Source organism: Pezoporus wallicus, unplaced genomic scaffold, assembly GCF_028554395.1.
Source record: "Pezoporus wallicus isolate ANWC-B61680 ecotype Strahan unplaced genomic scaffold, APGP_CSIRO_Pwel_v1 contig_593, whole genome shotgun sequence".
NCBI lineage: Eukaryota > Metazoa > Chordata > Aves > Psittaciformes > Psittacidae > Pezoporus > Pezoporus wallicus.
The window spans coordinates 4,260,857-4,288,351 of NW_026642342.1; the positions used below are offsets into that span (position 1 = coordinate 4,260,857).

Consider the following 27,495-nt stretch of genomic DNA (forward strand, 5'->3'; position numbering starts at 1 on the left):
TGCAGGTGTTGGAGGTCTTTATTGAGATTATAGCACAGATACACTTCTATAGTTACCTTTCCACTTTTATACGATAGTTAAAAATGCTTGCTACAGTGCACATATAACTTAGTAACCAAGAGAACCCAAAACTTAACTGCAGTTCAAATAAATAAATAACCTAAGGTTGAAGTTTATATTTTTAAAAGGAACTGTACAATATGAAAATATAACAAAACAAACATTAGAATCTAAAGTTTTGTAGAAATAAAACCGCCATTTCCCATACATAAACAGTGCAAGAAATAAAATTCAGATAAGCTTCTGAACTGGGAATTTAAACAAGTCTTAAATTATCATGCAGACATAGCATTTTAAGCCATGCTGGTTTCTATTATAGCATTAATGGTATCCCTTTTACTTGAAAAACTGATAGCCATTAAGCTCACTGTGACAACTGCTGCCAATTCACTCTTTTCTACAGTACATTATACACAGAGGTATTCTGTTGCATTCAAAAAGTAAAATATATGTTTCTAAAGAAACAAATAGGAAAACCCCAAAATTGATATTTTACTTTTCCCAACATGTTAGCTTGCTCAGAACAATGTCATGTAGTAAAAACAGCAACATTTCCCCCAGTCTAGACGAAAAGAAAGTAAACCCCCACACTATGTACCAGACCGTCATCAAGATGCAGTTACTGCCTAGTCACTGTTGAAGTTCAGAATTCATCACTAAAAACGTTGAAGTTGTGGAGATGTTACAAAGTTTGAATCTTGAGGAGTGCTGAATATAACAGATCTGAAAAAACAGTGGTAGTAATTCATGTTTTACGTGTGTGTGTGTAACTAGTTACATACAGACTTAAGTGTTGTCCAACGTCAGTTTCTATATAAAACTCTCATTGAGGCAAAGACCAAGGAATGCAATTAATACCAAACTGTAAACACATCATTCAGGTTAGAGTGCACATCAACAACGGAAGAGTTCTCCTCATAGACTTTGGCAACAAGACTACAATAGGTCACAGCAGCATGAGTTCACATGGAAGACTGAAAGCACTGCAAAAGAATATACAAAAAACACCAAGACCTCCTAGAAACCAGAGAAATCTGTGACAAGCACCCCTCCTCTCGGTAAGACACTCTCCTGCTCAACTGCTGCTCTCCCAGTGCCTAATTATTATTACTTGGTTTTTACAGTTCTGTAGTCTCAGGTCTCTGTGCTTTAGCTGCATAGGTTGCCTTTGCACTCTAGCCATTGTAGGTCCAAAGGGTTACAGTTCTGTCTGCAGAGGATGACAAGAAAGAGAGATCTTGCGTATGCCACCTGCACTGAATAACTTTGTCCTTGTGCTCTCCTACCACCATCAGAGGAAGCTGCTTCGTGAGGTCTCCTGTAGCAGAGGAACATCAATCATTAGTCATGTCATGAATTTATATCCCAGCTCTCTGTTGATGTGCCCCTCCCTTTTTGTTTTCTTTCTCCCCTCCCATTTGTTTACTAAACTGTAATATATATTTCATCTTACAAAGCATACTTTGACCCCTTTCTCTCTCTCTCACACACAGAGCATAATACAAGGCCCCAGTGTTCCAGTTTTTAGGCATTACTGGACACTACAAATTTGAAATACAGGAATTCACAATTTTCACACCATGTGATTAAAATTTAATGGTCCAAACCCATCAAGTTGCTAAGATGTACCCAACATCCCCTCTCTTCTCAGCTCTTCCCCCAAAAATAAGCACTATCATTCTGTTTTTCTTTTTTAAAAGGTCCATTTTATGACTGCTGCCTGAAAGCAATGGCCACTTCATCAGCAAACAGTGGCAATTAGTTCTTCTCCAATATTCAAACCCCCTCCCCAAAGCAAGATTTAGTTCATAGCCCACATTCTTAGCAACACAACTTTCCAAATACCAGACACAATCGCATTTATATACATTTCAAACCCTTCAAAGCTCTACTCTCTTGTCCCGTTTTTACCAAAAACCTGGTATTTGAACCCAGTTCTCTACAGCTTCAATATTAAAAATACCAAATCAGAAACTGCCCTTATGCTCTTTGCAGTACATTACCTTGCAAGTCTGTCACCTTTATTTTCATATCATACGATCCTGTGAGCAGGTAGTGTGCCCCCGGGGAGAAGCGAACAGACCGGACATCGCTGGTGTGCGGGTGGTAGCTCTGCACCATCCGTCCTCCACGAATATCATACAGCATGCAGCTGGAGTCCTCCTGCCCCGTAGCCAGGAGACGGCCACTGGGATCAACTGCTACTGAGGCTACAGCGCTTCCTATAGGAGAAAACACACATGTACAGTTGTGCAGATAGCCCTTTTCTAGTAACAATGCATTGTGAATAATTGCGTAATACTTTGTGTAGGAATACCAAATGCTGGCCTTAACCTTAAGCTGACCCTACCTATCTACTGCTATCTTAAAGTAAGACAATTTATTATGTTCTAGCACTTAAAACTCTGAAGCCATAGGTCACACCAGAAGGTAGCAAAGCCACCATTAAGTAACTGTTTTGTCAGAGGAAATATGAAATAATGTATAAATAATGCAAGGAATTCCACATCCTCCTTCCCTCTTCCCCCAAGCCCCTGATTCCAAAAACCAAAACTGAACCCAAGTAGTTCTTTAACAATCCTTGTGCAGGTTTCTAGAGAGTATAAGTAACCAGAGTAAAATCGAAGAAATGGCTGCTTCTTCTTACCCTTGCCTTTGATTCCAAAACGGTTCTGTTTGGTTTTTTTTTAATGTTAATGTACTTGGAAGTGGCTGTTTTGAGTCAAGACAAAGGAAATGTGACTTAAAAGAAACAGTCACCAACAAACACAGAGTTAAAGATCTCCTCACAACTGTCTCTTAAAGCCAAACCCCCATTATGCGATGCAAAAAGCCTTCCATTCACTCTATACTACTTAGACATCTTGAAATGTATTTTTATGCAAGAATGGTCAGAAGCAGGATAGCAAAGCCTTACCTGTTCCATGAAATGTTGTTCCCACAACACGAACACAGCTTGGCACTCTCAGATCCCAGAATCTTACAGTCTTATCTTGGGATCCAGATGCAATCATCCAGCCGCTCCACGTATAAAGTGCTAAAATATGACCTGTGAACAAGAACTTGTTTATTTCATCAAGTATCAGTAATCAAACAATGAAATATTACAGTTCTGATTCTATTTTTGCATTCAGAGATTTAACAGTGCTGTGGGAAACCTGCCTGCTGCACGACCTAAAATGCCAACAGTATAGGCAATACCCAGCTCTGCATCTTCTCTGGAATGAAGCATGTGCTCCCTCCATTAAATTAACAGCCAACATATCCAAAAACAAACACTCCCCACCTCCCCTCTAAATACTTTAAGAGCTATCTGGAGAGGGAAAAACATAGTCTTGCTAGAAAGAAAAAAAAAAAAGACATAAACCCCACCAACAACAAACCAACCAACGACTTCATTATAATGTAATACAGACTTTCAAAGTACTCAAGAGAAGTGACAACATACATACCAGTGTGACCACTTAGAGCATGTAGGCCCTGTCCTCGCTGACAGTCTGTTGTGTAAATATTACAGTCTCCTGCTCCAGCACTTATTAAAATAGCACCACCGCTTTCTGGGCCTTCCATAAAAGCAAGGTCTCTGATTGTCCCATCATGCATGCTGAACTCCAAATCTGGTCCTAAACTCATTTAAAAAGCAAGGAACAAAATGTTTATCACTGTTGGTGCTGCAATCTTTAAAGTAGCTACAGAGGTAATGCAAACTGTTTTAGGCGGGGGTGGGTATACTACCAAGTAAAAATATTGTTGCGCACTTTCCATACAATACTAGAGTTTTATACACTTTCCATAGTTACTAGAGTTCAAATAAAATGTCTCAGGATCTTATTTCCAAGTGTTGCTTGAGCTTCTTACAGTTCTTAAAGCTCAAGCAAAATGTACATAGGCCGTCTCCCCAGCCAATTCCAGCCATGGTTTACAGAGTACATTTATTTCTTTCTTTAAGCAATGGTAAACTAAAAGGGCTTTCTCTACCATGAGGGAAGGAGCATTGAGAACCCTGAACCACATGGGACAAGACAGCTTCAATTCACAACATTAAAGATAAGAGCCATATTCAGCATATTCATTAGGAGGGTTGGGCAAAGAAAATAGTATTTGCTGGGAGAGAAGTCTTCAACTTTCAAGATGGAGGAAAAGATGACAGAACCAGGCAAGAAAAAGGGGAATTGGAAATAAATTTCTACTAACAATCAAGAACTAGAGTTGGGCAAGAACACCCGCTGGTTTTACCGTATCTAGGGGGACAGAAGGTACCAGAAGACAGCAACACACCAGGGAGACTCGCAAAACAAACCCAAAATGCCAGAACTGAAACTGACCAAAATCCAAAATATAATCCTCAACCACCTAGCGGCTCTTTGCTGGACAGACTACAGTCATGGTGGAAGAGACTATGGTGATGGTGAAGAGGAAAACAGACTAAGCTAAAAACCTATGAACTACATAATCAATGTCTTTTGAAAAGCTTTGCAAACACTGTACAAATGATTAAAAATTGTTTTTTTACATTAGACACACACACAGTACCTGTTGCATTACAGGTTTCTGCATTAAAAGGCAGTACTTTCACATATTTATCATTAGAACCAGTAGCTAGCAGCTGTCCACAGGGACTCCAGGCTACACAGTAGATTGATCCTTTATGATGCTTGTTCCTTTTGAAGCGAACTACAGGTTGTTTAGGAGTGTTGTAAGCACTAGGAAAAAAATAAAATAGTAAAAAAAAATTATATAGAATTTCCTGTTATTTTTGAGGAAAAGTATTCTAAAATAAAAATACCATTTTTGGATAACATGAAATACATTCTATGGTTCGCATTGAAACATACATGTGATCTAAGACAAAACAAAAGAACCTTCTCCATCCCATTTTCTCAGTTTTTCCTAATGTTCCCACTGTATTTGTGATTGGACATGCAAAAGAACTTACACAGTTCCTTCATCTATAAAAGGTTAATACAGATAAAATACAGTAATTATTAGCTACATAAAAATGAAACCTTATCCCCCAAGATCTAAATTGCCAGCATTTTTCTTTACACCCTTCATGCTTCAGTCTTGATCCCACGGCCATCTTTGAACATGTTTGAGTTCCATTAAGTAACAGTAAGCGAAGAAAGCTCGTAAGACACACACCACCTATAGTGGTAGCCCGTGCAGCTCCTACGGCTAAAGGCTGTGTTTGGGACTAAACCATTAGGATACAGACTGGAAAATCCAAATTCTTGAAAGCAGAAATCAGAAGCCTGTGTAACCTCTATGTGTGTACAGATAGATGTTTCTCTTGCCATTTCCCACCCACCAGACATGATGATCCCTAACTGGGGATTTTGTTTGGTATGACAGCATAATTATGGTTGGGCTCCATATACTCGTGTTTGGGGCTGTTGTTGTGCTTAGTAGTACTGTAACTATCAAAACTGAGGCCTGCTGTTTTATCCAAAAAGCTGTTGTCTATGTCATCCTTTCTGACAGGATGAGCGAGACTAGTTAAGCACTTAGAGTGGTTGAAGGATCAAAAAAATACTTCTGTGTTAACCCTGCATGGGAGGACACAGAATAATGCTGCCCTAAGTCAAATACTGTCTCTTCTTTGACCACTAAATAACAGAAAACCATACAACAAAGCAACGCACTCATACATGTCCGTCATTATGAGCTGTGTATTGAATATTACTTGTTGTACAACGTAACTCTCAAAGCTTCACCCATCTATTAGAAAATCTAATAGAGCAGTCTGTGCAAGGATCACACATCACAATTATATGTTAATGCAGGAATCTTCACAGCATCTAAACATAATCTACATTCTTATTTCTGAAGCCAGATCAGCTTTACACATAGCTATAATGAAAGGAACAGTCCCACTAATACACATTTCTTCTATTTCAACTGATTAACTTCCTATAATGTTATTTCTCTGTTCCTATAGCAGAACATAGTCAAGTGATTAAGATGAAATACTGCTGTATCTAACTTGATGCATTCACTCCAGTAACATCAACAAAGTCAACAAATTCAACTGCTATTGAAAAATTCAGAAACCTACTGTAAATACTTGAACAGAAGAGGCAGAGACAAAACAGAAGACAATCATCTAAGCCTGTTTGAAAACTTTTGAGAAACATGGTTTTAGTAAAGAATACAAAAATAAGTTTACATGGAAGTTAATTTTATTTGTTGCCAAAGAGAATATCCATGATAAATTTTCTACACTGGGACTACCATTCAGCACACACTACAGAGCTTCTTAAATGGCCTAATGCCTTCTATGTCACACAGAATCTGGATTCACTATATTTAAGAGGTAGAGGCAGCAGCTGAGAATCACTGCCTTTGTCAGGACATGGGAGCACCTACCTAGCACAGAGACCACATGCTGCCAACCAGCTGCATAGAAGCACTATGATTATTTAAGCAAAAAACTGCCAAACTGTAGTGTATATCTATAAATGTTTAATCTCAAACCTATGGAAAAAAGCACACTACTCTTGTACCTTTAAAGAAAAAAACAAAACAAACAAGGAAACCCCACCAAAACCAAGTGGTTCTGAACCATACAGCAGTTTGACAGACAATTCAAAAAAAAGCTTTAAGAAATCCCAACAAAACTCTGCTGTACAACTAAGCAACTATTTACCAGATAGGGTACACAATTATAGCTTTTTGAAAACCATGAAACATCCTGAAGGCATGTCTAGACTCTGGTTGTTCCAAAGATTAGAGTATCTTTAAGATAATGTAATCTGTCTGTTGACTTGTAAATCCCATGATGAAATGTTTTTGGCAGACTCTAAGCTTAAGAGAAAAAAAAAACAACACTAAGAAGTACAAGCTCAGAACTGAGGAAATCTCAGTATTTCTTTCATATCCAGACGCAGTATGTCACTCGTCACATTAGGTCATGCACTGTAACTTGGTGACTAAGGCTGCAGAATCAATCTAACCTTCCCCAATGGTTACAATAACAAGCTGTGTGAGAGTAGACCACGGTAAATACAGAAGCATCCATTCTACTGGGAGAGTTTTGCACTGCTTACCATCCAAGAGGAGGTTTTCTGGGCTTGAAGCCCACCAAGTCAGCTTGCACCCACTATTGGAGAAGTCAACATGGATTTTTTATTCAGGTAATGGCAAAAAATAATTTGCAGTTAAACTTGAAAAGCCACCTTACAATAGTATTTAAGGAGAAAAAGAAAAAACCAACATCAGATTACTGTTTGAACCTTTTGGAAGCCTAAACATGAGTCATAAACTTGGAAGCTGTCCCTGGTATGTCACTGTGCATGCTTGTAGCTCCTCCTAAAATTGTGAGATTTTAGATGCCTGCATTTCTTCCCCACTCCAAGATCACCTAACTGGAACACAGACAAAATTGAGACAGAAATATTTATTTCCAAGTGAAAAAAAAAATCCCTTCCTCTCCCCAGTAAAAAATGAATGAAAATAAACCAGAAAAACACAGGCACACAGTAAACCACAAAAGAAGCTTTTCCTGTCAAGGAACCTAAGTATCAGGACAACAATGTTTATAGTAACAATGAGCCAACAGACATGCTCTGGCAAATTTAGCCATGGAAGCTGAGGAAGATACTGCTTTCTCTACTGTTAAAGTCTCTCCTCCTGCCAGAAACTGTATCTCCCAAAGCCCAACTTGTGCTGGCTTGAGAACTGACATGCTTTCTCCCGCTTTTACAGCTGGAATATCAAAACCAGAAGGCATGACAGTGAAATCATAAAGGCCTACCTGCTGAGACAAAGATAACACTTTTATAAGGAGAGGTGTGGTACTGTGCTGGCATCTTGCCTGTAATGGGAGACCAAAACTGTAACCTACAAATACACACGTTCTTAAGCGCACCTTTTTGTTTGGCAGCTCGTGTTTCTAACGAGAGCACTGCATTATTACAAAATCAAAATAAAGGTGTGAAATGTACAGGTAGCAGCAGTGAAAGAGGTGCTATGATACAGAAAAGCAAATGATTCCACAAGATTTCTTACCTTGGGTCAATTACTTCTGGATAGGCACAAACTCTCAAAGTTTTCGAGTTGGAGCCAACAGCATATAAACTCCCACTGGGATGAAAGGCTACAGCTCTGACAGCTTGTGTGTCTTCTAGAGTATTAATGCAAATGAACTGCTTTTTTGATTTGTCATCCTGTGTAAAAGGACAACAGTCAAATTAGGTTCTCCATCATAAAATCGGACATTTAAAAGTGGATGCAACTGTTTTGTAGATTAATATAAGTCTATTGTACCAAAATAGCACCACCAGCCTCAACACAATTGTCTACTCCAGGTCAAGGAATAGCACACTAAAAATCAGCTCACTAACATTAGATTAACATTTATCATTGTCTTCCAGGCTTCCAACAGCTTTTGTTCTTCTAAACAGCCCATCTCAGACACATGATATTAAAGTTTACTTCTGTGTAAACATGTTTGATTTGCAAGGGGAACAAAGCTCCATTTTTACTGAAAACAGTCCAAGTCATAAACACAGTTCATAAAACAAATGTAATACTAAACATAAGAATCCATTTTTCATCCTGTAGATACCAGAAAGCCATCTTTATCACATCATCCTCCTGACAACTTCATCACCACCTTTATCAATTTATTTCTTTTATTTATCTGATGCAGAAATTTTGGAATGTATTCATTGCAAAGTTACTTCTCTAACGTTGGACCACACTGACTGCAGTCCAGTAATCAAAGTTTCAACCTGGAAAACATAAAACAATGGACATAAAAGACATCCATTGGAATCTCTGTTGTACAAGTTGAGAGCTGGGACTGTTTAGCCTTGAGACCAGAAGGGCTTATCATGGGAATTGCGTGTGTAAATCTCATCAGTTTATATAAGTACCTGACAGGAGGAGTGAAGAAGAAAGGAGCAAAACTATTCTCATTGGTACCCAGTAAAAAGACAAGAGGCAATGGACACAAATTGAAATACAGGAAATTTCATTTAAACTTTGTCATTGTAGAACTACTATGAGGGTGGTCAGATACAGGTTCTCCACAGAGATTATGGAGTCTCCATCTTTGGAGATACTCAGAACTTTGGGCACAGCCCCAGGCAACATGCTCTCACTGAGCCTTCTTTGGGCAGTGGGTTTGGACCCAAAATCTAGATGTCCCTTCTCAACGGTTCTGTGATTCTGAAGGTTATGCATCAACCAAAATTCATTCTAAATACCTATTAACGATGAGGGGATGTCACATGGTCAGGTTTAAATACTGAATCTCGTGAAAACACAAGTTGTGAAGAAAACTCACCTCATCTCCTCTTGTCCTTGTTAAATTCCCTGAAGAGTCTTCCAAATGGGGCTGAGTGGCAGCATGTTCTGATACGCTGTTTTAATTTGGAGAGTTTAAATTCACAAGAAGACAGGGGAAAAAAAAACCTAACCCCAAACTAAGAGCAGGGACAGATTTGTTTTTAAGTAATTTTTGGACTGAATTACAGTTTCAGTCATTCTCACAAGTAATTTATGTGGACACAGGTTATTAATGTTCAATTCTTTATCATTAAACTATTATATTTACAAGGGGCTGCTCTTTTAGCAGCAGCTCTGGGCATTGAACAGTGAATGCAAGTTAAAGATATTTGTTTTCACCCTATGACATACATATATACATATACATACACACAGGGAAAAAATGGTTGCTGCTTTCAGGTCAGCACTAGTTAACAGAAAAAAGTCCCAGTCCCACTCTGCCCTGCCTCTCTCTCCATCTAGTTTTTACTTCATAAAAAAAGCTTCTAGAAACTTAGTAGAACACAAAATGACAAGAACTATAAGATGGAATAAAAGTGAGAAATAAAAAATGAGCATAAAATGTAAACCATAACAAAGAAACCACTATTTCTTATTGTCCTGGGTTTACCAATAGCAGTCATTTTTTCTCCTTCTTAGTAGCTGATGCAGCACTGTGTTTTTGACTTTTGGCCTGGGAACAGAGCTGGTAACACTGGTGTTTTAGTTTGACCAAGGACTTTGTGATTCTCATGCTCTGCCAGGGAGAAGGGGAAGCCAGGAAGAAGTAGAGACAGAACACCTGACCCAAACTAGCCAAAGAGATATTCCATACCACAGCATGTCATGCCCAGGATGTAACTGGGAGTTACCCGGAAGGGCACTCTCTGCTCGGTCGGGCTCGTTTCGGCAAGTGGTGTTATATTCTCTTCACAGTATCACACAGTATGCTAGAGATTGGAAGGGACCTCAAAAGATCATCTAGTCCAATCCCCCTGCCGGAGCAGGAACACCCTTGTTATTTCCCTTATCATTATTATTATTGGTGGTAGCAGTAGTGATTTGTGTTATACCTTAGTTACTGGACTGTTCTTATTTCAACCCATGGGAGTCACATTCTTTCTATTCTCCTCCCCATCTCTCTGGGAGCAGGGAGGCTGGGGGGGAAGGGAAGAAAGGCAGGGGGAGTAGAAACTGCATGGCTCACTTGCCGACAGGGCTTAAACCACAACACTTATGTGTACAGTTAAAACCAAAACAATTTATAAACCCTATAAAAATATTGCAAACACTGATCATGAACTAATATCCCCAGTCAATGACAAATTCATTTGATAACTAAAACTATACCCTGACACCTACTCCCACTGTGTTAACAGATGGGTATTTCTAGTCCTGAACAGTCTCATATAACTTACGTCTGACTCCCCTGAACAGGTGACTCTTCAGGAAAGGGTATCTGGTTAGCTGCTCCACACTTCCGAGGAGTGCTTGTACTAACATTTTGGCTACCAGTTGTCCTGGGACTACCATCTGAAGGTGGCGTTGTGAAGTTACTTGCTGGATGGGTAGATGCATTCCCTTTGCTCCCATTACATTGCTGGCTAAGTGTTTGTACATCATTTCCAAGATTGTCCATACCTATATTTAATTCTCCTAGTTTCTGGATAGACCTAAGAATTAATGACAGGAAAAATAAAGTTCACCAAAACAGGTTATTATGAGAACTTGAGGAGGGACAGGAGTAGATGGAGGGACAATCAACAAAAAGCTCCAACCTGTTAAGAAATTGTTCAGTAAGGTTCTGTTGCTGGTCAGCTCCATCTTCTTGATTTACACCTCCTTCCAACAACATTTGCTGGTACAGCTGTCGTTGCTGCTCCTTCTGTTCTAAATGCTGCTGGTAACGTAGCCTTTGTCTGTAGTATTCCTGAAACTGTTCTGTCGAATCACGAAGCTAAAAAGAAATGAGAATTACTGATGAAAACTTGATACTTAATTGCAGAATTTAACCTAAATACTCACTTTCTGGTTCATTATTTCAGCATAGGCATCAAAAGGCCCAGCAAATTCTCCTCTGAGCAGCAATGTTGTCATTCTTACTAAAAAGGTAAATCACTGCCAGCCTGTGCTATATTTACTGTTGAATTCATTCTGCCATAATTCAGGAGGAGACTTCTCTTTCCTACAAGACTTAAGTACTAAAGATCAAAACAAACAAGAGACTGGAAACTGATAAAAATGAGAAAACAGTGTAAACTACATTCCAAATTCCAAGTTCTGTTTTCACTACAAATTTAGTATTTTCTGCCACAGAAACCTCCCTGCCATCAGCAAGCAGAACTGATTTATCTCTCCCAATAGCCAGCCTTGAAGTAGTCTATCCAAGCGTTACATCTTACTTTTGAAATTCGTGCCTTGTTCTAATTCCTCACTTTCTGAACCAGACACAAACACCTGAGCTGTCTTTCTCACAGCCTCTTTCCTCTCATGTACCATCTTTAGCTTCCCACATCACCACCTCCCCAGGACTCAGGGCCTTCTGCATTCCCCAATCCTCACTTCTTTTTTTTGCCACTAGTTCCAAACACCACCATCATAAAACAGTTGATAACAAGGTAAGAAATGAACAGAAACACCCTACAAAAAAAACAAAAGCACTTTAGTCCAACGCTAAACTATCAACACTGAAGTACAATACATTTTATAAAAAACCCAGCCAAACTGCAGATTTACCAACTGGTAGGAAAAAAGTAGTAAAAGGAAAAACATTGGTGGGTTGGGTTTTTTTGTTTTTCCATTTTCAAAAGTGACATCTTTGTCATCTAATGATTCTAAGTGGCATAAAGACGCCCTGGTAACTTTGCATTAGTTCAACCAATTCATGCAGAAGATCCTTCTTTGTAACTACAAGCCTTCTCATTTCTTGTAAATAAAATCTCTTGCATGATGATTCTGTCTTTTCTGACACACTGATTTTGGTTTATATTGGATTTTCTGGCCCCGTTGCATTTGAAAACATTTACAGTTTTCCGTTTCCCAAGATGAACACTTGCAATTGACTAACTCAGCAGTTACCTCCAGAAATCTAGAAAGCATTAATTCCCTGTATTTTGAATATGCGAAATATTCCCCAGTCACTGAGTTATAATCCTTCTGAACAACAGGTATATTCTTTTCTATACTTCTTTCCATGACCAATATGTGTTTGTTGCAATTAGATTCAACCCTTTGATGCTCTGGATTGTGTGTCATTATTACCGAAACTAGCACCTAAATCTAAGGTATGTTGCCTAGATGTTCTCTTTAAAATCTGGCTTCTAACTCAATCCCTTCAAGAACAGTGCAGAAATAAAGCTGTTCAAGAAATTTAAGTTAATTTCTTACTTTCGCAGTATACCTATATACCACTACAATGTGGAAAACAGAACAAGGTAAAATTGGATGGGTACTATCTTCTTTTCTACTTCTGTGGAATAGTCTGGCCAACATCTTCACCTACAGCACAGCATCTTCTGTCTTCATTCTGTCCTACAAATTCTGCATCTGGATTTTTGCCTTTTGAAGCCTGATCCATTACACCTCTAGCTAAGCAATCTCCACCTTCCACTTATTCCCAATGCGCATACACAATACTGCTGCAGCAGAGAAGTTGCTCAGCAGAGTCCTTGAGGGGCGTGAAGTCCTCAAGTTTGGAGGACTTGTCTAATCCTCCAGTAGACCCCATTGCCTCACTCAAGTATCCAGAGTCTACAAGAATATAGCCCTGTGAAGACTAAACTGGTTTTCATTACCATATAGATGTCATAAACTAAGGCAAAGTCTCATTAAGAAAATCAAACTGGAGTCTACAAAGAAGACTGATTGCATACTCGATGTTTTTCATCATTCCTGAATCAAGAAACAGATATTTAAAGCTGTGGAAAAAGACAGGTAACTTTATCCTATTGAACTGTTCTTTCACTGTCACCATATCGCTGTTAAGGAGAAAAAACAAAAAACAAAAAAGGATAGTCAAGGCACAAGCCTTCAAACATGAACCCAAAAAAAAGGTTATGATATTGGATTCTGAGTAGCAAAGGCAAAATTGGATAATTCCCTACAAAATGTAATTTCTGTGTCCCAGACAGAAAATTATGCAAGATGACCTTTGGAATTTGGTATTAACACCAAAAATGACAGGCTACACATCAAACTCCTCACTAAAACACTAAGAAGATTCTCAAGCATTATTGAATGGAACACTGCAAGCTTGCATTAGACTCAAATGACAGCAGATATTTCTACATAAAATAGTAGATTCTTATAGCTTTCCTACTATAGTAAAAACAGGATTCAAAGCAATCCATTGTCATGCATGAAATTCTTAACACAAAGGCAAATTCTTATGAAGTGATCAGAACCCAGCTCCAAGCGCCTCATTATTTTTAAGCTAACAATCACTACCTCATTTTTCTCTTGTTTGGCTGATCCCTGACTCTGTGCTCCATTAAGTGGTTCATTTTCTGGAACTGAACTCTGGCACGAAGTCTCACTGCCGATGGGATGCTGTTGTTCCACAGGAGTATCGCTTATTACAGCAACATGGAAAAGAAGAGAAGCTTAGTTGAGAAAATATAAGAGTAGAAAATCCCCTAGTAAGTACAGAAATATAACATTCTAGAGTAAAACCTGATTAACACAAGTGTGCAAACTACTTATGTTACAACACAGAAGACACATATGAAAGTGCAAGAGGCACTTTTTCCCTAAGAAATGGCTTGCACCAAATTAAATAAACCCCTAACAAACAAAAAGCACAGCCAGCCAATGTGCTTTGTTCCCACATTTTCCAAAAAGCTGTACCACTATGGGGTAAACAAATTCCTTCGTTTCTACCCTTTCAGTTGATTCATATACCCTGTAACGAACAACTTATTCAAGATCCTCTATTGTCAAACAATTACATGCATGGAACACAGGCTATGTGACTAATGTCTTCTACAAGATAATAGTTTAATTACCACTACCAATCTAAATTTAAGCTCCACCTAAACTGAACTCCACCTAAATTTAAGCTCACTCTAAACTGACCTTCATTGAACATTCCTGGAAGTGCTATGAAGGAAAATGTTTATGCAAGTTTTGCTATTCGCTCATTATACAAGTATTTCTGCATGGAACAACCAGTAAGTGTGCAGAACACATTACGAGTCTTGGATTCCCATCTTCATGTTTGTCAACTTAAAGCCCTCTTCACTGACTTGGAGCAAAGCTCTTTAGGAATTTATCTTAAACTTTCTGGGTATCTCTGTATAAACAACAGTAACTTAGCTGACTAAAAGACAAGTAATTACTTGCTGAATATGACTTATAAGAGAAATACCATGTGCATCAGCGTGATGAACCAAGGGCTAGATTTATGTATCACTCAGCTTCTGAGCATCTACCCTTGCAAATATTGCCATTTAAGTTGGACACTTAATCTGAAATTGGATTTTCTGCTGAAAAATGTAATGCATTTTTGAAAACTATGAACCCCTTAAGCTAATTCTAATCTTCAAGAGATGTGTTAATAAAAAAACGTGTTAAGAACAACAAATGTCACAACATTGCATGAAAACACTTACACAAATAAGAGCTGTGGCAAGTTACCACTTTATTTTGCTCACAAGATAACTCTGAGCAGAATTATTCTAATACTGACACAGGAAACATACATTAGTGTAAAAATTTTCATTATCATTGGTGAACTGACATAAGCACACTGTTGTTGGTTTTTTTCATTGAGTTTAATTACAGCTGCTGTCAACCTTAACACAAGATTATTACTGTAAAGCAAAACTACTAGACAATTTCACCAACTGGAGCCAGAATTAAGCACCACAACTCTAAGAGCATCCTCTGCTGGCCAGTGCAACCAAGTGCAGAGCTAGGTACCCCTGATTGCCCCAGAGCTAAAAAACCTGGCAGCTGCTTTCTAGAGAAGTATGGATATAACATTTAGAAATGGACTAACAGCTGATCTAGACAAAGGCCAAGCAAAACCATGATGGTAAGTTCTTAATTTACAAGTACCATTTCTTTTATTTACCTGGACTTTGCTCTCAGAGCGTTAAAAGCACAAAGTTTTGATACAGACATCAGTTCTTAAGGAGAGATGTCAGTTTTACTGTCTACATTGCATTTATAATGATATTAATAGCATTCAACACTATCATAACACAACTATTTCCAAGACAAATATAAAACCATTATATATTCAGCTGCCTTATTCAGACTTGTTTTGGAAAATAAGTAAATATTTAAGCTGAACTACTACTGTAACAATTTAAGTGATGGAGAAATGCTGCCAAAATGGCACATAGTCATTTCCACTGACTTCACTGGGACTATTTCCATATGTAAATTTCTGAAGTATAATTAATCATTTAGACTGTCAGGACCAAAATTTAGAGGCACTTGAGGTCATAATGAGATAGAGAAAGAAGACAAAAGTTACAGCTATTCCATTGTTTCCCTTTAGTTATCTGGAATGAAAGAATTGAGTAATACTGAACACAAATCTTAGCTAGGCTTTATTACATAATTCAAGCTGATCTGTGCTCTGCGCTAGGATTTCAACTTTATTAAAGTCCAGATTGAACCCATAAGGCTCAAGATAAAATATAGAAATCTACTTTGATCATAAGAGCATAAGGAAGAAAACTCCTCATATTCATAGTTTTGATTACAACAGATTTTTAACAATCAAATCATGTTTCAATGTTACAATCATGTTCAAAGTCACAGTGAAGGCAATAACCCACTAATACAAAATGCAACATAAGCCAAAGTGAAACTATAGCTTCAGTTGTGCTTACCGCTCAGGTGACTCCTCAAAAATGCTGTGACATTCTGTATTCTCAAGCATGAGACTTCGGCTGAGATTCTGTACTCCTGGGTAGTGGAAATTAGCAAAGGAGTGCGACATTGGAGAAGTTTTGGTCCCAAGGTCTGTGACTCGCTTATCATGACTTGTTAATCCACATGACAGCCCATCTAAGGCAGGGTTTAAGGAACGGGTCATGTAAGCGTCTGCTGACTGAGGCCGTCTCATTGGGGATGATGGGTATGGAGAAAGTTTGCTGATAAGAGGTGTCAGAAGATCAGCATAGGCAGCTTTTGTAGGCTTGAGGAGTTTATCAACATGAATATTAAGCATCTTCTGTTCAAAAGCGCAAGAAAAAACAGTTGCTGGCAGATTCTGAAGCCATGATAATAAGCTAAGGTCCAAGTCATCACACCCATTACCACACAAGAGATCAATGCCCAGCAACACTTCACTTTCTGTGATTTCTTCTCCTGTTGCTTTACTCTGACAGAATTCCACACAACATTCATAAAGCAATCCCTTCATTACAAGCTGAAATAAACGATTGTTACTTGCTTTGAAACCAGCCTCGCTCAGTTTCCTATCAGCAGGAATAAACTCTGCCACCATGATGCAGGCTTCTTCAAAGCAGTGAACCCGTGCTGTGCTGGGATTCCAGTCCTTGAATTCTGCGTGGTTGGTCAAGCGAGGCAGGGTCAGTAGCAAGCAGAGTTTACTGTAGTCTTCCTTAGAGGGACAATATTCTTCCAACGCATGTAGGCACTGTACAGCCTCTCGCATTGTAAATTCCAGCTACAGAAACATTAACAGAGTAGTTTGTAGTACACGTTACAATAAAACAGTTGCAGAAGAAGCTGTAGCAGAAATTCTCCACTATCATTCCTTTATTACTGTTTGTATTTTAATTGAAACAGCATACTGAGTCTGGAATTGCTGATGCAAATGTTACAACACAGACAAATTTCAGAGTGCTTTAACTTCCCACCCAGTCCCATTTTCTTCATGTCACTCCAGGTTTGACAGGCTTGAAATGGTAAACCTGTACTTACACACATTCAATTATTCTATAGTACAAAAAGTTACTTCCATTCTCAAAGCCAACTGACTTATTTTCCCATTCCTCCTTTTTTTTATTTATTTTATAGAAAGCTATTGGAATGAGTGATAAATGGCTTCAAGACTTGTCTATTTTCCGGTGATTAGCAACTCTGAGTTGGCTTTTATATTGAGATTTTCTATTCTTCAATCAAAAAAAAGTTAAAAAAGTTCTCAGACGATAAGACCTGCAAAATGAACAGAAGGCTTTCAAGTACAAAGCTTGTTGACAGCTAAAAGCCAAGACCATGTTAAGTACACGGAACTTGGCAATTTTAGTTACAAAGATTTAAAAAAATAATAAAACTCCCACTTAACCATGTTACTTAGCATCTGCTTGACACAGCAGCCTTTCATCCACAACATGCCAACAGATTTGGTAACACTCAAAACAAAAAATAAAGGACATAAATCTGAATTCCCCTCCCCTCTGCTGCTATCTAGTAACAGGACGCAGATTAAGTGATTAGAATACACATTCCCTTTACAACTACAAAGCTAGACTTACTTTCAGCTTTCTCTACTCCATCAGGAGAAAACCCTGCAGTACAATATATGTATAATGGGACAGAATTACAATCAACTGAGTTTGTAAAATGAAATCAATTGTCTTAAGACTACTGGAATTCTTATTTTCTATTTAATAACTTTTCTGCCAGAAATTTGCTATTAATCTATTAGAACATATATGAAAAACTAATTTCGCAATCTGCACATCTTTGCCAACTTGAGTTGACATCTCTTTCCACATTGAAAGACTAAGTTCATAACTCCTGCTGATTGCACATCTAATTGAATCAGCCCTTTGTGAACCCATCTGTTCCCTCCAAATAAACAGCTGTGTCCTTTCTCTCTAAAAGCAATGGAAATTAAGTTTAAGATGAATTCTAATTGAAATTTTTCACCACTTGTAACAATATATTTCTGTGATTCTGAGGTTTACTTCAGAATACTTTTGAAAAAAGAACCCTGTACTTCAGCATAATGGCCTAAAGGACACATGAGGATCAGGACTACAAACAAACACAGTGTATGCTGCTAAGTTTGAAGTAACCCTTGTATATACAATTGTATTTGAGAGCTGGGAACCACATTCATTTCCAAAGGATATAATTTTTTTTCCTCATTGTTCATAAAACCATTTGCTAACAGCTAAAATGTATGTATTCAGAGCTAGGAGCTTCTGCTGTGCCTTTAACCAGAATCTCCCAAGAGGTTTCCTTACAACAAAAATCCTAAACAAGAGACAATTCTTACATGCTGAGGCTCATCTTCTGCTGACATCGCATTGTTTACACATAAGGCTTCCAAAAACTTCTGCTTCATTATGATGTAACGAAATCTGCAGGTGAGAAATGAGATATATATGTCTCGATACAGTAGCTGAACATTCTTTTAGAGACAAGCAAGGTATTTTACAGCATATTTTTGAGTTAGGCACAGAAATTGCAGTGACAATGAATTCTGATCTCAAATTCTAACAAACTGGTAACCACAAAATTCTATCTTAACAGAAAATGCCTTCTTCAACAATTGCTTTCAGAAATATTAAAATATTAGAAGGCTAATACGAAAAAAGCATAGTAATCATACTAATTTCTTCCAAAGAAATATGGCAGACAGTAAACTATAAAATGACACCACAACATGCACCACACTCCTGAAGTGTATGGAAAATGAAAACTTGCTACAGATTGTATGCACATACTTTCTATAGTTTATGTTTAAAAGCACAAGCACACACTGTAGGAACTGTAGAGATTAGAAAAACTCCATAAACTAAGGTGAAAGTTTTATAGCTACTGGTTTAATCCACAATACTTGGAAATTCATGTATATTCCACAGCTCAAAAAATTCTACTCTGACACATATTCTATTTTACCTTTTCTTGTCGAATTTTTCCATACATTCAAGAGGCTGAATAAATTGAAGAACCTCATCCCACTGACCATCAAGAATCAACTGCCTGTTAAAAGAAAGAGTCACTCCTTCAATTTTACTGGGCAAGGACACCCTTCTTTCCAAGTAAGTAGCCCATTTAAATAAACAGCAGTTATTTAAATATACAACAGGTGATCAACCTGCTCTGAAAAGTTAACGCTTTGCACAGATGCCAAGATGACTGTCTGATGCGACTATTAAGAACAACAAAATCCATACCGTCTCTCAGTATTTTGTATTAATTACTGCATACTGGAAGAACAAATACTAGTTACTCTTAAAGGCACATCAAAAATGACAAAATGCTCCAGAAATGACAAAATCAATCTTACAAGGAAGAGTATGAGTAAATAACACTGCTTCAATGAATACATCCTGAAGAATGAAAGCAGACTTGAAAATGAGTGATTTTTAATTGCATAAATACTGCTGGGCCTATTTTATAAAGGGATGGGTTGGGGTGAGGAACACACAGCTCTCAGACTAACAGAAGAGCAACAACTTGGCAGGAACTATGCCAGCACAAAAACTCCAGCTCCAAGACCAGCAGGGCTAGACTGTACAGGTGGATTAGTTCAATTTCTTCATACCCCCACATCACACAGTTCTCTATAAAAGGCCCTGATCTACAAGGAAGGGGCGATTTTATTATAAGATGTATACTCTAACTAAGGCAGAATCAAACAAGCAAATAGGATTAATAACTTCAACTGAAATCTTCTTTAATTTCATTCCAATATCTGTAATTTTAATCAAAAGTGAAGCCAGGTGAGAAATTCTGTTCAGTGATTAAATTAATTTTTAAAGTCTTAAGAACAGCTGAGTAAATTATTTTCTCATGCTTCCACAAAGTTCTTCGGCATGAAATACAGAACAGCAGTGCTAAAGAAAACCTACTGTGCATCTACAGCAACTCCTTTTAATAATTTTAAGGGCAATAACCTAAATGGTAAATTGCACCAACTTTCATGCCTTGCCGATAACAGAGACCTCCTTCATATTGTTAAATTTAAAATAAATCTCTGTAATACTTTGAAATGCAGGTAATATTTTGGGGGAAAATCTCTGTAAGCCACTGCACTCATTCTAGATCTTAGCACTAGAATATTCTAAAAATATTTTATTTTAGTAGTTAATAACCTACACATTCAGTTCCATGTGACATGGTAAGCAGATAGTATCAGATCACTGACCAACAGATCTTGCTCTCCCATCTTATTCCTGCTCATGAGCTTTCTCTCACTTTGCACTGAAACTTTTTTAGACCTGATCCCACTTTAATTCATTATTGTGCCAGAAAATAACCAAGTTACAATAAACAAACAAGCAAACAAACAAACAAATCTATGTCAACCCATGTTGATGACTCCTAGTCTATTACTTCAAGTGGCTCTAAGAAACATGTCATTAACTTCAAAGCTGAAATATGATGCAGGGCTGGGCCAAAGAATTGGGATCAGGAAGAAGCAGAATAAGATGAGGGAGTAACACCTCCTGTTTAGTGGCATGGGGCTGCCCACAGAATCACAGTCCCACTCTACATTTTCATATACATGGTATTGAAGCACTAGAGAAAGAAGTCTTACCTTAGAAAAAGCATGTCATCTGAAAACAAGCCATTAATGACCCCACTTTCTTTCTCAAGTGCCAGCATGCTGATATGAAGTTTCCTTGAGTTCAGAAAATCTAGTATTAGTTTTATTATTTCAGCTTCTTTAACATTTACTGTTTCTTCAGCCGTCATGATGGCAGCCTAAATTGGAAGAGAGAATTTTAGCTATGTTCAGTATCTTGTTTTATGCTTGGCTAAGAAATGTTGGCTAGTAAAAACCAACCAAATGGTTTTATAGGACAGAGTACCACAGCATTACAAAAATTCAACAGACAAGATTGGGAAATTTATTTTAAGAGTTTAATTATGAAGCCACAATTAAAATCTAACAATGTATCTGCATGTATTTTTATTTGTCCTACACATAACATGCCACCAGATAAACAAATCTACCAGAAATCAATCCTCCTGCAGCATGAAAACATTATTATTACCAAGTATGCAATATGTAAAATTTTCCTTTCTGAAATGCAAACAGCAAAGTTCAAAGAGCATAAAAGTCAGCCAATTACTTTGTCATTATCTAGAGAACTTACACATAAACTTAAATACAGAAAAGACAGCACACTAAAAATGCAGTCTCCCCCTTCCCGTTTTTTGAAGTAGTGTATGACAATTAAGGCAGAGGTTTTCTTCCTTCATAAGAAGGAAGAATGAAAGGAAGGAAGAACCTAGCTCTGTCTAAACACTTCATGAAGAATCTGAAGCTGCAAACCCAAGGTGGCTTAAGCCAGCTTGAGCACTGACTGCCAGAGTCCCCTTCACTCACCCGACTCCAGCTGCATGTTCTGACCCTTCCTCAGCACTCCTCACCTGGGTTGTTGGCTCAGCCTTCCCACCAGCTCATATGCTGAAGTGGCTCAATGGTCTAATGAGCTCTCCAGCCAGCAGAAAGGAAAATCAGGAAGACGCAGCTGGGAGAGTGACAGGACAAGGCTCTGGCTATTGGCAGTCAGCTTGTTAAAGCTCCCATGGATACAACATCCAAGCTCCTTTGCAATACAATTCCTCCAAGGATATGAGAGTTTTAGCATGTGGTTCTCTTAGGAAACCTGAAATGAATTTTATTTCTGGCTAAGCCTTAAGTCTGACTTAAAGTAGAAGCTGTTCAGCTTTTCATATCTTTTTAACCTTCATTTTTTAACCTTAAAAACCTTTAAACCTAAAAACCTTTACAGCTGTAGCTCCTAAGTTGATCTGCTGAAAACTACCTGGGGATGTGTAGAAAAACCCTGTAATACAGCCAAGTCACACAGCATAGCCTCATCAGAGTGCTTCAGAAAAAGCTAGCAGCTACAAGAGTGCAATTTCATGTAAGGAGGAGTTCAGTTTAAGCCCATGTTACTGCAGAAAGGGGCAGTCCCTCTTCTCACCTCTGCACTCAGCCATACATCACACTTCATGGCACCCCACACAGAACTGCGTGGCTGGCCAGATCACCTCTCTGATCCAGGCACAAGTTATCACTCTGTGGACACCAGGGAACTAACACTGACGGAACTGACAGAGCTTTGTTTTCTGGCAGCAGCCACATCTTAACCTGACTAAAACTGATTATGAGAACGCACCAAAGAACAGAAAAGAAGTCACAATCAGTGATGAACCATCAATAACCCAAGGAAAAACGAGAGATCATAACAGTGATCAGAAAAATTAATGGAGATAAACTTAAAGAGGAAGATGCCCACAGCAGTAATTACCCCAGCTGATCTCTTTTTTAATTCCAAAGGGGAAATGGAAACACTACTTAATTCCTTCACATAATCATTTACTTATGCAGAAATTTGGCAACTGCAACACCCAAAGACAAATAAGTGTGGATAACGCAGCTCCCAAGACAAAAATGAAGAAATGGTGCAGACCCCAGACACCTCAGCCTTGGCAAACTGCAGTCCATAAACTAGTTATCCATCTCATATTAGCAAACATGCACAGAAAGTGGTAAACAGAAATCAAAGAATACATATAAGAAGTTTGAATAAGTAAGCCACTCATAAATTATTAACAACAAATTATTTATTTACTGGAGAAGAGCAGAAGAGAAATACTGTAGTGAAGCTTCTCACTGATCATCATAAACCAGTGCTCATGAACTTCAAGTGATACAAAAAAGTAGGCATTAATAACAGGGGTTTGTATTAATCATCTATATCCCCAAGTTCTCCCATCTTCCTCAAGTTGTATGCCTCTTTTTTCCAAGTAAGGCTTTGCCAGAACATTTGACCAGGAAAGCATTTGATTATAGCAGCATAGTTTATTCTGGGACAAGGGAGACCTAATTGTGCCAGATGGAATGGCCTTACTTCTCTTGTAAAATAGCTGGGCTCAGTTCTCATTTCAGGCACTGAACACTCCCATCACCAAGCACTGTGACGGGTCTCATGCAGGACACCCTAGAGACCACGAACCCACTCTCAGCTAGTAAAGTCAGAAATTAAAATCTGGCTTGCAGAAAGCTTTGCTGCAGGAAAGAAATCAGACACATAAATCCAAAGCCAGAATTTGTAGAAATATACCTTTTCCTTACGTTTTAGCAGTGTTTCAACTTCCCCTTTCAGCAACTGGATATGGATTTTTTGTTTCAGAGAAAAATTTAATCCTACCTTACACAATGAAGGAAAGGGGGGGGGGGGGGGAAATCAACACAAATTTAACCAATGGCTTATAATTAACATTTTAATTCCCCAAATCCCCCTAATGCACTTGCATTTTTTCTCCTTTTTTTTTTTTTATTTCTGCACGGGTGGGTTTTATATAAATCAACCAAATTCATTTCCTTGCCAAAGTAAAACTACTAGAAAAATTCAGACTAAGACTCCCTTTGAAGAAAGGAACTCCAAGCCCAGCTTTGTTTTCAACTGGATCTACTGGACTTAAGACTAAATAGGAAGTCACTCTACAGAGTTTCAGTATTTTCTTAACAGTAATTATTTATATAATCTATTGATTTAAAAAGAGAGCGTAACACTCAGTACTTTGCTTCAGAGTACAACTATATTAAGCAAAAATCAGCACCTGTAAAAAGCTGCCCTCTCCACTGTAGTTTTAAAATAACAGGTTTGTCCTGAACATAAAGCCTTTGCCAAGTCTAACACTTTATTTATATTGCTGTCCTGGGTTCAGCTGTAACAGCTATTTTTCCCCTTCCTAGTAGCTGGTGCAGTTCTGTGTTTTGGCTTTAGTCTGATAACTCACTGGAGTTTTAGTTGTTGCTCAGTAGCACTTACCCTGCTCAAGGACTTTCCAGTCTCTCACCCTTTGCTAGTGAGGAGGGGAACAACAAGCCAGGAGGTAGCAGAGACAGGACACCTGACCCAAACTAGCCAAGGGTTATTCCACACAATAGCATGTCATGCCCAGTATATAAACTGGGGGATGTCACCCAGAAGGCCCAGATCACTGCTTGGGTATTGGTCAGTGAGTGGTGAGCAACTGTATTGTGCATTACCTGTGCTTATTGTTGTTTATTTCCATTTCCTTTTTAGTTTGATTTTCTCTCCCCTTATTTCCCTTATCATGAGTAGTAATAGTTTTATACTATACTTGCATTATTGGACTGTTCTTATCTCTATGGGGTTTAAATTCTTTCCATTCTGCCCCCATCCTGCCCAGAGAGGGGAGAGAAAATGGGGGGTGAACAAGAGGCTGCATGGTTCTGAGTTACTGGCTGGGCTTAAACCATGACAATTACCCATACAAATTAGGAAAAAGGATGATGGGCCACCCTCCATATTTGATATGGGACTAGTCACAGCACTTCTGCAGGCCTGTCAAGAAAGATGTAATATCCAAACATAGTTTGGATACTGAACTTCAGCAGAGTTAAAGTACAGTGTTAAGCTCATACATTAACAGTATTATAAATATATTCAATGTGCATGTGCTATCAGAGCAATACAAATAGCTAGAGAAGAACAATAAATCTGCTGGAGATTTTCATGTAGTCAATGGGTTTCTGGCTGACGAGCTCAGACTTCTCTTATGAGCATTGTGCTGTCAAAGTAATAAGCAGCACTGTAATACTATCATAAAATTATAAAAATACACAGGCTTACACGTCACCCCTACCAGTTTTTCTGACATTCAGCAATATGCATATATGTGTATAAATAAAAATAATAATTAAAAAGTAAAGAACAGCAGGGAAACTCAATTATAGAGCTCAAGCTGTATCTTGGTTCATCCCACTATAGTGCTTTCTGCCAGCCCATATGGCACATAACGTCACAATCTGATCAGCTCAAGCACTAATACTCAAGAATGACTGGAGCACAGCATTAGCTTGCGGTATAAATGAAAGTGAATAAGTATTATAGCATAACATATCCAGTGCCTTCTATTAACCAGGTTTTGGCTACAATGCTTATCTTACCCAGTCTTTCCAGAACTGTACTTTTCCACACCTGTCCTTTTTTTTCTCCCATCACTCCCCCTTATCATCTTCTCCTAGTTCTGTATTTAAATTGCTTTTCCTCCTAATAAATCTGCATCAATAAAAACAGACACACTTCTCACCACAAACCCTGGCACAAGTTTTCTCTACATCTTCAGCAGACAACATGTCCTTTAAACAAGCTGTTTGTAACACAGGCTGCCTACTCCTAAACTTTCCAGAGAGAGGTTTCACCCTTGTTCTGTTCTTACTCATGCTCTCAGAACACGCCAACAGCAAGCACCCTCTCATGGTGTTGCAAGCACAGCAAACAGTATTTAAAAAAAGAATAGTTATGCACAGAAATACACTAATTCGGAAAAATCTTTATGAATTTTAAGTGTCAAAAAATAGTCACTAACCAGCCTCTCTTTAGATTATATCTCTTAAAAGAAATTTAAAACGTATAGGCATTAATATACTAGAAGGCTGAAGTAACATTTAATGTTCTGGAAATACAAGTAAATAGGGAATTCTAAAATAAATGTTATTCCCACATTATTTATTTTTTGAAATACATCACTCATATAATACACATTCACAGAACAGGGCAAGGAATATAAAACCTCTAATTACTCAGAAATACAAGAATAAAATATCAGAGTTCAAATCTGGAGTGTCACACTGACAGCAGTGATACGTTTAAAGGGAGAAGCAATGCCTAGTTAGAAGTCTTGGTTCACTGACTTCAATGACAGCTGCAGTGCATATCCATAACCTCAGCATCTCTGTGAGCTATGTCACAGAAAAACCAAACGTGAAGAAGAAATACATATTAAAAAAGCTAGCTGCTTTGCTTCAAGTTATTTTACCTTTTAATCCATTCCACAGTCACTTACATATGGATCTTGGGCCAGGCGAAAAACCACTCTTGAGTTCTGGCTACACAGACCCCGTGAGGGACTCAGGCCCAGCGAGTTCTTAGTGGCATTTTCTCATGTGCCCTCAATCACCTTCCAGCTATTCCACACCAAAAGATTTTGAAAAAAACCCAAACAAGCCTACAAGCCATTTATTTTCTGTTACAACTGTTTTCCAAACAGTTAGTACAACTCACTGAAACCCACTTCACTCCAAAAGAAAGCACAATTCATTATTTCAAATGAACTACATTAAGCACATTAAGGCCTTAATAGAAAACCTTCACCAAAGTTTGCCCAGCTGAACTCTGTAACTGAAACCTTTTTCTGCTCTACCATACAGCAACCAAGTGCCCTCTTATCAGCCTTTTCTTCCTCACACAGGTTTTTCACTAGCTTGCCCTCTAGTAACCCTTTTTTTTTTTTTTACCCTGCTTAGATCAGCTGTTGCTTTAGATCCACCACAGCAACCCTTATCTCACTATGCTTTGGAAGTGACTGGCAGAGCTCTTTGCCTTCATCAATCCCGGTTACAACATGCACGTTCTTTATCCACACCTTTCTGCACCATGAATGCCAAAAAGGTGACATTAAATTATACAATACTTCCATGTTAAATTTAGTAAAATGAAAAATCCAAACAAGTTACAGACTAGCAATGAATATATTTCGGCTTAAAAAAAAACCACCAAACCCCACACTTGCTCCAGTCTTTTTTCCTCTTCACATGCAATTCCAGAGGAAATCCAGCTCTTATAAAGAAAAGGCTCGGAGCAGCCGCACTAATTACACAGCGCCGAGCCCGAATTAGCATGTGGGCAATGTCAGCTCAGCACCGGCAGGGCCGCAGCAGAGCCGACGTTCCACTGAAGCGGCCCCGCTGCCAGGGCACACCCCTCGCCCGCCCCGGGGCAGGGGCGCCGGCAAGCACCGAGCCGGCCACCGCGGCCCACCGGCCAGGCCCGGCCCGGCCCACCCGCGGGTGCCACAACAAAGGGACGGCGGCTGTCGGGCGTCGCCGGCAAGCCGCGGCGATGCTCCCCTCGGCCGCGGGCCCATTAGCATGGCCATCCCCGTACGACGGAGACGGGGCGCGGCCCCTCGACAAGGCAGCCCCACGGTCTCCGGGGCGCCGGGCAGCTCCCACCTCACGCCACTGCGGACGCGGACGCAGACCCAGACTCACCGCCCCGTACACTCACGCGGCCCCGGCTTCTCGTCCTCCGTCCCGCCCCCCGACACTCACCTGAGGAACCCAGCGGGCCGTTCGCGCAGCACCAACGGGGCGTGAGGGAAAAGATGGCGGCAAGCCTCACTGCAGGGTGGGGCGGGCCCGGCCCGGTGTCAGGGCCTCACTCCGGTTCCGTTCCG

The 27,495-nt window shown here is 39.0% G+C and overlaps 1 protein-coding gene across 3 annotated transcripts; it reads right to left on the reverse strand.

The window, feature by feature from the left end:
• On the reverse strand, positions 1 to 27,495 carry WDR47 (WD repeat domain 47). 3 transcript variants are annotated; one of them, XM_057429222.1, is made up of 15 exons: positions 27,371 to 27,495; positions 20,807 to 20,973; positions 19,162 to 19,245; positions 18,536 to 18,620; positions 16,173 to 16,975; positions 13,774 to 13,900; positions 11,109 to 11,287; positions 10,749 to 11,003; positions 9,350 to 9,425; positions 8,068 to 8,225; positions 4,594 to 4,763; positions 3,513 to 3,683; positions 2,978 to 3,109; positions 2,064 to 2,282; positions 1 to 1,378 (listed from the first exon to the last, which is right to left on the reverse strand). In XM_057429222.1, exons 2-15 carry the CDS (start codon positions 20,962 to 20,964, stop codon positions 1,236 to 1,238), a joined length of 2,760 nt encoding a protein of 919 aa, XP_057285205.1. In that variant the 5' UTR covers positions 20,965 to 20,973; positions 27,371 to 27,495; the 3' UTR covers positions 1 to 1,235. The 3 variants fall into 3 exon arrangements, with proteins under 3 accessions (XP_057285205.1, XP_057285204.1, XP_057285206.1); XM_057429221.1 differs by lacking the exon at positions 27,371 to 27,495 and adding an exon at positions 21,602 to 21,756; XM_057429223.1 differs by lacking the exon at positions 27,371 to 27,495 and adding an exon at positions 21,602 to 21,755 and having other exon boundaries at positions 13,777 to 13,900.

Coding starts and splice junctions, on each gene's coding strand:
- WDR47 (XM_057429222.1), bottom strand. CDS start 20,964: ATGACGGCTGAAGAAACAGTAAATGTTAAAGAAGCTGAAATAATAAAA. Junction 18,621..19,161: donor GAAAAATTCGACAAGAAAAG/GTAAAATAGAAT, acceptor TCTCACCTGCAG/ATTTCGTTACATCATAATGA. Junction 2,283..2,977: donor AACAACATTTCATGGAACAG/GTAAGGCTTTGC, acceptor TTTCTCCTATAG/GAAGCGCTGTAGCCTCAGTA.